This window comes from Lutjanus erythropterus, chromosome 9 (genome assembly GCF_056507025.1).
Source record: "Lutjanus erythropterus isolate fLutEry1 chromosome 9, fLutEry1.hap2, whole genome shotgun sequence".
Taxonomy (NCBI): domain Eukaryota; kingdom Metazoa; phylum Chordata; class Actinopteri; order Lutjaniformes; family Lutjanidae; genus Lutjanus; species Lutjanus erythropterus.
Genome location: NC_139325.1, coordinates 27,016,810 through 27,029,341, shown reverse-complemented (window position 1 = coordinate 27,029,341; position 12,532 = coordinate 27,016,810). Strand labels below are relative to the sequence as shown.

At 39.8% G+C, this 12,532-nt stretch overlaps 1 protein-coding gene across 1 annotated transcript in view; it reads right to left on the bottom strand.

Moving 5' to 3' along the window:
* pear1 (platelet endothelial aggregation receptor 1) overlaps nucleotides 1-12,532 on the bottom strand; it is an 80,549-nt gene that overhangs the window by 4,503 nt on the left and 63,514 nt on the right. Inside the window, exons 10-21 of the mRNA XM_084726941.1 lie at nucleotides 12,250-12,424; nucleotides 11,969-12,089; nucleotides 11,647-11,810; nucleotides 9,494-9,596; nucleotides 6,153-6,305; nucleotides 5,933-6,064; nucleotides 5,678-5,809; nucleotides 4,557-4,679; nucleotides 4,221-4,439; nucleotides 1,909-2,018; nucleotides 1,525-1,651; nucleotides 29-91 (exon numbers count right to left, since the gene is read on the bottom strand). Of these exons, the coding sequence (XP_084583067.1) occupies nucleotides 29-91; nucleotides 1,525-1,651; nucleotides 1,909-2,018; nucleotides 4,221-4,439; nucleotides 4,557-4,679; nucleotides 5,678-5,809; nucleotides 5,933-6,064; nucleotides 6,153-6,305; nucleotides 9,494-9,596; nucleotides 11,647-11,810; nucleotides 11,969-12,089; nucleotides 12,250-12,424 (1,622 nt within the window). The remainder of the gene's footprint in view (nucleotides 1-28; nucleotides 92-1,524; nucleotides 1,652-1,908; nucleotides 2,019-4,220; nucleotides 4,440-4,556; nucleotides 4,680-5,677; nucleotides 5,810-5,932; nucleotides 6,065-6,152; nucleotides 6,306-9,493; nucleotides 9,597-11,646; nucleotides 11,811-11,968; nucleotides 12,090-12,249; nucleotides 12,425-12,532) is intronic.

Below are 12,532 nucleotides of genomic sequence, written 5' to 3'. Positions count from 1 at the left end.
AAGAAAGGTGAAAACGGTGATAAACTACCTTTGTTGTAATATTTTCCGAGGCTGGCACTGTAGCTGTAGCTGCGGTCGATTCCAAAAGCTCCTGTAAACGATAAAAGACAAATCTAACATTTTCATTTATGGCAAACTAATCAAAAGCAGATACGCTGCTTTGGAAACCTGCAAAATCAATACCAGGTGAATAGAAGCTGGCAATGCAACTATTACTTTTTATGAAGTCCTTATTGTTTTTATAGTTTCAAGTATGTGTTGTTGACTACAATGATTTTCTGTCCAAAGGAAATGTGATGGTTCATAAACCTTTGTGTAGACTGTATTAAACTCCTCAGCTGTTACTGCATGTCTCTGACCTGAATTTCACAGCATTTACACACCGTCTGAGGTTTTGTTAAATCTGAGGCTCTGAAGGCCTTCAACAATACAGGTATGTTCACACTAACTGATAGCTGATATGTTAATGCTGCTGGTATAAAATGCTCTTAAAGGGATAGTCTGGACTATCTGATGTAGGGTTGTATGAGGTGCTTATCTATAGTCAGTATATTTCCTACAGTAGATGCACAGAAGCTAAGCAATGAATTGCTGTGGACAGGGTCAGCAACAAGAGGTCCAACTAAAAACAATCAATATCTGTTTAAGTGTACGCTATATTTAGAATATTTTCACTGCTTTACTTTGCAGTCAGACAGCCTTTCCTGACTAGAAACTGTCATTACGTTTATAAGCCAAACATCGCTCTCACACCAAACTCCATAGGCGAAATCAGTCATTTTACTTTGCAGAACACAGGTACTGCTGCTCTACCACTTCCTCGATCTGTTAGTTCGTTAATCATTTCAGTAAATATGAACTGTCCTTTTAAAACAAAAAAGTCACACAATAACACAAATAAACTAACAGATCGTGGCAGTGTTAGATCAGAAACTCCTGTGTTCTGCAAGGTAAAATTACTGATTTTGTCTATGAAGTTTGGTTGGTTTGGAGAGAGCGAAATTACGCTTATATAACGACAGCTTCCCACCAGAAAAAGCTGTCTGATAGCAAGGTAAAGTAGTGAAAATATTTTAAATATAGTGTTATCTTAAATTAATACTGTTTTTAAGTAGACTGTTTTTTAAGAGGCTAAAATATCTTTTGTTGCTGACCGTGTCCATGTCAGTTCATTACTTTGCTTCTGTGCTGGTATTCCTCTCTGCTTCTCCTAACTGGTGATTTTTGTGCCCAGGTGATACAACTAAGCTCTCCACTGACACTTAGAATAAGAATTACTTTGAGGTGTGTTAGCAGAAGGTTATATTAGCATTAACTTGCAGGTTTAACAGATTATTTTTATGTAGCTGTGGTCAGGAGGTCAGGAAACCAAATCTTTTTATTAGCTTGTAAATGTTAATCTACTCTAGTCATTTCACTCTGCTGCTGCAGGTCTGTCTGCATAAGTGTCTGCTCTAAATGGATAAAATGTAAAGTGACTGATCCTGAATGTGAATCACACAGTGAAGAGCCATTCAGACGGACCTGAGTCTTTGCGGGGCTCGTGGTGTTTCCAGTCTGCAGGCAGAGTGGCGTTGCTCTCAACCCCAAACAGGCCCCGTCTCTCCCTCTCCATGTTCTTCACACTGCAGAACAGCTGGTTATTGGTGTTCTGTATGAAGCACAGAGTAATAATAATCAGAAATCATCGACACAAAGAAAATTTACTGTAATAAAAAAAATGCTTTTGACATGAAGTAATTAAATGTAGCACATAAGAGCTGCGGCTGTGACATTTTATGATTTTATGGCCCTGAAAACACAGCCAGCTGTTGTTGACTGAAGAAATTACATGTTCCTGCACTACAGTTGCTGTGAGGCCTGAAAAAGTGTCAGATCACTGAGCTGATGTACAGGGTTGACATTTACCTTGATGGTGCGGTCATGGTTGTTAGGGAGGTGTGGCAGTGGAGGCCGGTTCTGGCTCAGCGTGTGGTAGCTGGGGTTGGAGTAGTAGTGGTGGTAACTGTGAGGAACATCTGTAAGCCAAAACAAACGCATGGAATCACGTCTGCCACGGTTAAATTACCTCAAGGTCAATAAAATGTATCTCTGTGGAGCACTAATTACAAAAACACAACAGTGAGATACAGCCCAAACCACAGTATTACCAAGAACGACTATAAAAACATCAATATATAATGATAATTTCTTTTCAAAATGCTAAATATCCCCCAAAGAAAACTGTTTTTTTTTTTTTGTTGCTGTCGTTGCTATTTTTTGTTTTATGTAATATTCACTGCTTGGCATTTAATTTGATTTCACTCTGTCATTAACAAATCATTACTAATACTGTGCATGCCATGAAGAGAAGCCTAGTACAAATCCAAACAACTTTTTCTCTAGTCTCACTTAAATATAGTTTTGAAGGATGCCAAATAAGTCAGGCTGAATTAAAGAGAATGTGTATAAAGTAACTAATGAGAGCTTTTGAATTTGATGATGTTGCAGTCTTAAAACCAAGCCATCCAAACTAATGTCAACATGTAGTTTAATATCTTTAGAAGTATGAAGAAAGTTCGCCACAGTATCTGTGTTAGACTGACAGCAGTTTGCAGGCTGAGCTCCAGCAGAGGAACCAGAGACAAATTCCACATTTCCACAGCATGGTACAGCTCAACTTTACTGGCTTTTTTTTTCTCCTCAAGGTACTTCCTGGAACCTGGTACATTTTATCACCTTTGTCAAATGAGCTGAGCAGATAGTAAAAGGTGAGAAACACTACAGACCACTACTGGGACATCCTCTATGGACGAAATGCAGTTTGCTTTTTAGCAGCTGTGTTGAGGAGTAAGGATCCCACCAGCATCTAAACACGATGAGGTGACATTTGCATGTGCATTAAATGCTGTTTAATGGGATATAGCTTTGCAACTATGGCTAAATTCTGACACCTCTAGGCTTGTCAGTGTAAATTTCTGCCAAGACAGGTGACATAACTGCTTTATGCAAAGATTTGACTATTGGCTGTATGTAAAGAAAAGTATTCCTCTATGTACATCAGAAAACTAAGAGTGTGTACAAAAAATTTCTGCTTTTTGGTTTCTGATTTCTTTTTCTCAAAGGAGAACACAGGACATTTGGTTTACAAAACAAATGAAACATGCACACATATATGCTGCGTGTTATTCATATATAACTACTTACACTGTATGACCGAGAGCTGTCACAATACCAGACTTTTAAACTTCAATACGATAGCAGATTTAAAAAAATGTATGTTTTTGATAACTCTTTCAATAGCACTTGGACCTAATTTGAAAACCTGCACACAAGTTCTGGTACAGAAAAAGTCACTGAACATGGTTTAGTTTTGCAGTATGTGAGGAAGCCTCAATTCCCTCTCTCTCTCCCTCTTCTCTCACGCAACTTTCTTTTTGGTTCAGTATTTACTGAGAAATATAAACAATTGTACTCAGCATTAGAAGCACACTTTTCCTAAGAATATATTAAAGTCATACTGTAATCAAAGCCATAACCTGTCAGAGTTTGAGTCCTTGTGCAGGCCATCTTGTGCTGGTGTTTAAAGAGGAAGCACGCCTGAACAATAGCCCTTTTATGTGCTGCAGGAGTAGGCAGATTCTCAGACTTCATTGGCCAAAGGATGAGTGATGAAATGACAGGTAATTAAGACAAATACTGTGTGATACTCAAATGACTTGCTTATTTTGAATGTATGGTATTTATGATAACCCACTGAAGGATGAAATGAGGCTTTGTTGGTACGAGCAAGCTAAGAAAAACAATGTATATTTGCGGTTAATCTTGTCAACCCTCCTTCCTGCAGAGCTGACCTGATAGGCCAGTTTGAACTGGCAAGGCGGGCTTTCATGCTATATATGTGAGAGCAGTGAGAGAGAGACTGGACTGGTTTAAGAAGGGCAGCACCAGATGTTAAGTATTTTTTTTGTTTGTTTTTTTAGATAAAAGCTTGCCTAATTTTTGCAGCATAACTCCCTGCCTGCGTCATGTTTTTGTCCTCTTCAAGTCTCATCATGCTTCTCTGCACCTCACTGTGCAACACTGTCAAATAAGTTTCAAGCGGACAATTAAGGTCTTGAAAGAGCATCAGTGTTTTACAGCTTTGGTACTTTTGATACTGTAATTAATGGATATTGAAAAAGTATCAATACTTCTGGCAGCCTCAGTGTGACCTGATTGAAATATCCTCTGTCCCGTACCTGGAACGGCGTATTCAGAGTTAACTGTGCGGCTGGTGGAGAAGGAGACGGTCGGCGTGTTGTTCTGCTTGTCCTTCTGCCTGCGGCGGTAAAGCAGCAGCAGCGCGAGCAGCAGGACCACCAGGATGACGAGCACGACAATGCCACCGATGGCTCCCCACGACTCCCTCTCACCGGGAGGAAGAGGAACCATGACGCTCCCTGACTGCTCAGACGAGTCTGTCAAACAGGAGGTGGAAATGGTAATCAAGTACAGCAGCTAAAGCAGCTTTCAGTGACTTTACACCTCATTTTACCCCAAAAATGTCAATGTTAATATACTGTGTGTATCCATACCCTGTTTACAGTCATCGCCTCCACTTTCACACACACAGTCTCCAGTAAATCGGTCACAGATGAGGTTGGCCGGACAGGAGCAGGTCTGAGTACAGAACGGACCGAAGCGTCCTGAACTACAGGCTGGAAAACACAATGTACATATCACATCCGTCCATTAGACACATTTTCAGTTCATTCTTGAGTCCACATGAACATTTGTACCAAGTTCAAATAAATTCTGTCAAAGCGTTCTTAAAACACTGCGTTAACAAGAATGGGACGCACGTATGTACGGACAGACACCCAAAAACATTATGCCTCCGACTACAGCTGTCACCGGCATGTAAACATAAAAATTACTCAAACCAATTAACTGATAATCAAAAAAGTTGACAATTAATTTAAGAGTTGACAACTAACTCAATAATTGTTGCAGCTCTAAACTATGGGGATCATATTTTACCTAATGTTGGCTAATTAGTGGAAGTGGCAGTAATACTGACCACTTTTACAACTTAATTTTTAATAATTTACTCTGTTTTACCTGACTAAATTCATTCTGGTTTAAGATTAAGACTGCAGAGCTGCAACAATTACCTGACTAATAATAATGTAATTAGAATAATAATCGGGCAAAAACATGATACATCACCTTGGGTTGTGGGAAATTATACTGGGAAACTAAAGTGGCCACAAAACATGAAAGGTCATATTGTGAGCCAGTGTTTAGTGAGTTTATTCTGGATTTTTGTAGAAACATGGCAGTGCAACATGGTGGCCTCCACAGAAGAGGACCTGCAGCCTCTGTAGATATAAATGGCTCTTTCTAGGGTGATGAAAACACAACTATTCTTATTTTCAGTTGATTTTAGACAAATGAAAACATATTTGTGGACATTTCTGCCATATTTTGCCAGTAAACCCTGGTAAATCTTACGCACTGGTGTTTTAAGCAAAACAAAAACATTTAAAAAATCAAACAAGACAACTGTCAATATCTTGGTGATAACAGCTACTTTTGCACCCACAATACCACTGAGTTAATAACACTTAAAACCCTCTTGGATGTTATGAATCAACAGTATCTCTCTCTCAGCTGTAATAAAACATTTCTAGTTGCTAAATGATGTTGCACTCACGTATGGAGCAGTCGGTTGCTGTCCAGCCCGGTAAACATTCACAGTGACCGTCTCTGTGGTCGCATGTGGAGTTGTTGGCACAGTTAACACACACTTCAGAACATAGTTTGCCATAGTACCCAGGTGGACAAACTGTAAAACATAACATGTCATATGTAAAATTATCTGCATCATGTTATATTGAGCTTGAATGTAGAAAATGTCTGGAACAGCTGCACCATGTCTTTGATTGGGTGTGTAATTATTGATATTAACCTTGATCACAGTTGGCTCCAGTGTGTCCAGGAAGGCAGTCACACTCTCCCGTCACATGGTGGCAGCGGTACGACTGGCCACAGGATGGGCAGGGCATACTGCACTGGTCACCATACATACCAGCTCTGCACTCTGGGAGACAAAGACATAAAGAGTGAGACGGGGTCCGACGCTGCACAGTAAATCCAGCACACTTCTGCTGGGTGACAACAACACTCACTGTTCTGACAGGTGACTCCCCAGAAGCCCGGGCGACACACACACGCCCCAGTCTCCCTCACGCACGTGTCACTGTTGGGGCAGTGCTTGAAGCAGGTCTGGTTACAGTGACGGCCCCACAGGCCCTCTGAACACGGCTCGCTGCAACGAGGACCTGGAGGGAAAGAAAGGGACTTTAGTTGTTTCCTGTTTTATTTTGAAGTTCTCTGTCTTTGTCTTCCCTCCTTTAATTACTTTCACCTGTCCCTAATTAGTTTCTTGTGTATTTAGTCCAGGTGTTTCTTTGTCTTTGCATCAGTTTCTCTCTGTCATTTGCATCCCAAAATTTTTCCCTGTGTTTTCTTGTGGTTTCCTTGTGGACTTTCACTTGGATTTTTTGGACGTTGGATTTTTTTTGCCCGCACTTCTGGATTTGTTTGCTGTCTGATTGTGACCAGTACCTGCCTGCAGCCCCTGTAAGTTTTCATATTTTGACTTTGTTTTTGAGTCTGAGCACATTAAGTCAGTTAAACTGCTCCAGCTGTCCCTCAGTCTGCATTTTGGGTCCAGTCACTTGTTGCTCCTGGCAGCCCACACTGTGTGTATTAAGGAGTTTTCGTATCACATCATGTGCTGAAAGGCCGCACACGTGACATTCAGCCTCACTAGTTGTCGGCAAACAACTATTTGCTATGTAAAGATATAGTGTGTCAGCGATGAGGTCACACACTCCATCTCTGTATTTTGTAATCTGAGTAATCTCTTCGTGTTGATAGCCCGTCCAGCTCCACTTGCATGTGAGTCTCTTCCTGTCTTTTGTTTTCAACAGGGCCTGGTAAGAAATGTTCTCGTATTACAGTTAAATGGTACACTAAATATCTTTCTGAAAACATTTGTGTAGCACTACCTTGTTTGACTTGAAGTTTACTTTTTTTATTCATTCAGAACGGTGAAGATGGATAACTACATTGTTTGGTCAGGGTTTAAACACAACACAAAACAAACCACTGCCACAAACATTTGGATCACAACACTTACAATATACAAGTGTATCAATATTTTTTTTTTTACACCCCTAATTACAAATTGGGTTTTTTGGGTGATTTTTGACATTATTTTGCTAATAAATAAAGCTGGTGAGAACAAAACAGCCTGGGAAGCCACAGTAGTTTCACATCTTTATTTTGCTTTTCTGTCCAGTTTGAAATAAGTGTTTTCTGAAGAGAAACATGTCGCCCAACAATAACCGCCTGGTCAGTCTGTCTCTTATCGCAGCTGAACAGTACATTAAAATAGGTATGATTCTGACAACATTTTTATCTGAGAAACAGGCCACGTAGGAACAGGATCTTGATCCATGTTTGATTAGCGCTGCCTTGTTTAACAGATGTCACTTCTGTTTTTTTCTCCCAACTTTAGTGAGTAAATGAGGCACACATTAATTTTGGTCTCCACCGCGACCTCTAGTGGCATTGAATGTCGCATACAGCAACTAACTAGCAATACCACAATGGATTTATACTCCTTCCTCACACTTAATCCAAGAAAAAGTCCAGCATTCATACATTTTCTTCAGTAAAAGTAAATAAATATAATCAGCAAAATGTGTTTAACTATGAAATTAAAAGCAGTCAATGTGAAGAATGGTTCCTGTCAGAGTAGTAGTATGGATGCATTGATTTGTAAGATTTTTAAAAGCATAGTGCGCCGTAAATCTGACTTATTTCATCCACAAAGATACTGTTTTCCATTCATTTAAGAACTGTATGAAAATCAACTTACACTTAAAACTTGGTTTAAAAAAATATATTTATAACTGTGAAAAAATAACCACATTTGTTTGTTGTCAGAGTTCTAATCACTGGGCAGCTGCTGGCAAAGACTGTTTTAAACACTTTCCTGGTCGCTGTGTTTAATGAACCACTAACACGTGTGATTTGAGAGCTGGCTGCCAAAAAGCATCACATTCATGTGTCAAAAATAAAACTCGAATACAAATGTGGAACAAACGGCGACGGTGTGAAAAGGATAAGGTGATTTGTAGTTTCGTTACCAAGTGCTCAAACAGTGTAAAAGTAAATTTTGAGTACCAGTTCCATTTTATGCTACTTTATACTTCTGTTCCACTACATTTGAGAAGAAAATATTTATGCAACAGCTTTAGTTACTTTTCAGGTTTGGATTGATCATAAAAAATGTGATTTTTATAAAATATGATACATTATTATCATGTAAAATATCCACCAGTATGAAAAGTATTTAAAATTAGCCCAGTAAAATGATACATAAGTGCGGCTGTCAGTAATGTTTATAGTATAGGTGATTTTAAATTAAAGGAATAGTCCGGATTATTTGAAAAGGGGTTGGATGAGGTACTTATTGATAGCCAGCATGTTACGTACAGTCGATGGCTGTCGACAAGCCCTTAAGTTTGGAGAAGCAGAGAGGAGTACCAGCATGGAAGCTAAGCAATGAACTGCTGCGGATGAGGTAATCAACAAACGGTATTTTAGCTGCTTAAGAAAGGTCCACCTACACCAAATCATTATCAGTTTAAGTGTACGCTCTATTTTGGAATATTTTCACAGCTTTCTTTGCCATCAGACAGAATTTCTTTTGTAAGGAAATCACTATTATATGAGCCAAATAGCACTCTCTCTGAACCAACCAAACTCCATGGACGAAAGCATTAATTTTACCTCACAGAACACAGGAGGTGTTGCTCTACTGCTGCATCAGTCTGTTAGTCTGTTTGTCTTATTGTGTGATTTCAGTGAAACTGAACAATCCGTCAAAAACACTGAAGACACACAATGACACAAACAAACTAACATATCGAGGCAGTGGTTGACCAGCAACCCCTGTGTTCTGTGAAGTAAAATGACTGATTTTGCATATGGAGTTTGGTTGGTTTGGAGAGAGCGATATTTGGCCAAAATAACAGCAGTCTCCAGGCTATCTTATGGCAAAATAAAGCAGTGAGAATATTACAGCATACACTTAAAATGATTAGGTTTTTTTTTTTTTTAATTTTTCAACTTGCTGACCCTTTCCATTGTTTAGCCTCCACGCTGGTGCTCCTCTGCTTCTCCAAATTGGGGGTCCATCACCATCTACTGCAGGTAATAGACTGCATATCAATAAGTACCTCATGCAACCTCACTTCAAATAATCTGATCTATCCTTTTAATGGGCAAAAAGAGACACAAAGTCAGTGGTGGGCCTTTAAGTCCGAGAACAGCACAGTCAGAATCAAAGAGAGAGTGCTTTGAAACCTGTGGATCATTTAGTTCTGTTGGACCAGATTTATCTGTGGTACCAAAGCCAAGCTGGCAGCGACAGCGGGAGGACGTCATCACTTACCCCACCAGCCTGGCAGACAGTGGCACTCCCCGGTGGCAGCTTGGCAGCCGTCAGCCTGAACACAATCGCACCTCTTCAGACAGCCTGGCCCAAACGTACCCATCTGCACATGCGAACAAATGCCAACGGGCAGAGAATTGTCAGGGGAATCTCTTCAACGTTCGGCCAGCTCAGTCAGAGTCAGACAAAATACTACACTGGCAATGTGTTGTTGTATAGACAGGCTGGTGGGTTGGCACGGCAAAGATAAGAGGGGGCACGCGTCCAAAACGCAGATTAAAGCGTACAGAGGGGAGGTAAGGGATGAAAAGCTGGACAACATTTCTACAGATTGTCCAATCACAACTGACATGTTCTGTATAATTATCACCCTTATGATTTGTGTATTAATCTTATCAAAGATAGCACTTCATTTGTCCACTCAACTTGACATGACATAAACATATAGTGCATTTCTCTTATCCTCTGAATTATTTTACAAAGTGATTTGTTTTCATATGGTGATGTGGCTACAGTCAAGGACATTTTCTGTTGCTTTTGGAGACAAACAAACATCTTCAAACAGACTCATTACTTTAGTTTTAATACATTTGAGGGAATTATTATTACTTTTTTTTTTTTTTGCCACCTTCCAGAAACATAAAAGGCATAACAGGAGATCCGCCCGCAGAGAAAAGGTGAAGTTTACCAGAGTCTTTTTTTTTTTCAGAAGTATTTGTACTTCTACTTTTTTTTTTTGCCACCTGTGATTGTCATCGTTACAGTATTGTTAGGATATCAAGATATTTGGTCTAAACTGATTTTGTCCATATTGCCCAGCCTCACTGCATCTTAGTCTGTGAGATCATCATCATCATATTGCACTATTTAATAATTTCTGGTATGTTATTTTAGAGGAAATGTGATTATATCTTAAGAATTAATGAGTAAAGATAACTTTTAATAACTTGACTAAGTTTAATAAGTGCCTGATATACAATTAAGCCTGACGTGTGTTTGACCTGAGAGGCTTCAGTGGCCTTCAGATCATAATGTTTTATATTTTGTTTTAGGAGTGCCATTCCGTCTGGTGCACAGGTATCTCCAGTCTTGGATAAATGCTGCGTTTGAGACAAAGTTGGAGGTTGGAATTTCCCAGTTGAAATTTCCAACTTCAGACCTCAAAGCGTACTGGGTGCACAGCGCCTAAACTAAACAAAAACTGCTGGCTCTGACAAATTGATGAGTTTCTGTGTCAAGTGCACACTCAGCAGTACAGCCTCCTTGCATAAACAATACAGAGGAGGGAAAAAAGCACGATTTAACAGAGGCCATCATATATTTTATTTTATGGCACTTAATAACACTGGCGATATATCAAGACACCAATTTACATGCAGAGCAGGTTTTATTATATGATGGTATCTATATTTTAGGCTTCCATCGGTGCTGCCATTGTTGTGAGACGTCATAGAACAAGTTCTCATGAAGTCAGGGTAGATGGATTTAGGAACACCGACTTTGTGTGGCGTTACATCAAATTTTGTTTGAGTTTGAAACTACACAAGTATCATGTCACAGTCAACATGTCTTTAGAGATTAATAAAATTCTGCCTTAATTTATCCACTGTTTTATTTGCAGTTTACTTTTATTTTGGCCCGACAAAAATCTTTTCCTGCGGTATACTTCAAAGTGATGCAAATTTCATGAAATAAAATGAATTATTGTTTGTTTTGGTGGTTGTTTGGATTATTTAGAGTAAAATGTTTAGTTCAAAAGGGCAGGGTGCAAAATTCACTTTTTTGTCCAGCAGACAAATGTCTCATGAATGTTCAAATTTTACCAGCCACTAAATAGAGTAACATTATTAATTTTTTGGCTGGTGCACTAAGTAAATCTACCAGCCTCTTGCATATTTTACCAGCATTTGGCTGGTGGCTTGTGCTGGTTTTGGTTCCTGATTAGTAAATTTCTGGAAATAGATTTATTTGTATTCAGCGTTCAAGGCTGCTTTTATTGGCTCTTAAAAGAGAAAAAAGTCTTGGAATAAATGTCTGGATAAAAAAGCAGACATGTCACAAAAATACACATGTGATGGATCTACTAATATTAGTTCGCACTTTATTACTTCATAACCTAATAAATCTACAAAGCCTCATATCCAGGCATTTACCGGACACGCTTGGTCACAGTGCGCCCCCTGCCAGCCGGCTGTGCAGGTGCAGGTTCCATCTGCAGGATTACATTTTGCCCCGTTGGCGCAGTGGCAGGTGGCATTGCATCCTGGGCCCCAGGTTCCCTCAGAGCAGGGGGTGGAACAGTCCAGTCCTCGCCAGCCTGCAGACACACGAAGGACCGACAGCCATGTTTGATTGGTGACATGGTTGATAGAAAGTTATTTTCACTGATCTTGCTGTAGTCATGCATTCATCAGTCTGTCAACAGGTCAAGCATTGACTGTTATTGACTGTGTGATTTTTTTTTTTTTTTCTTACCCTCTTTGCAGAAGCAAGTCCCGTCAATAGGCGAGCAGTCGACAAAGTTCTTACAGGAGCACTCCAGGGAGCAGTTCTGGCCATAGGTGCCACTTTTACATGAATTCTCACAATGAACCCCCTGAAATTAAAAATAAAATATTAAATTTAGTTACAAACCTAACAGGCAGATAATAGGTGAGATAAACACATGCTAAAAATCGGTCATTCAGTCTAAGAGCATCTGTGTACTACCACAGAAGGTAAAAGGAAACTCTAATAAACTTGATTCCACCACTCACCGTGAATCCAGGGGCACAGCGGCATTGTCCGGTGGCACTATTGCACACCCCTCCATTCACGCACAGACACGGCTCCAGGCAACCATGACCGTAGAAACCGTGAGAACAGGTCTCATTACAGAACAGTCCTGCCCACCCTGGCTGGCATGTGCACTCTCCTTTCATTGGGTGACAGCTGGACAGTGAAAATAGAGATAAACATGATGAAATCACAGCAAAACCATAAAGAAACAATAAGAAAGTGCTGACTCTGTCAAAGAAACAGTTTCCAGTTTCAAATTTT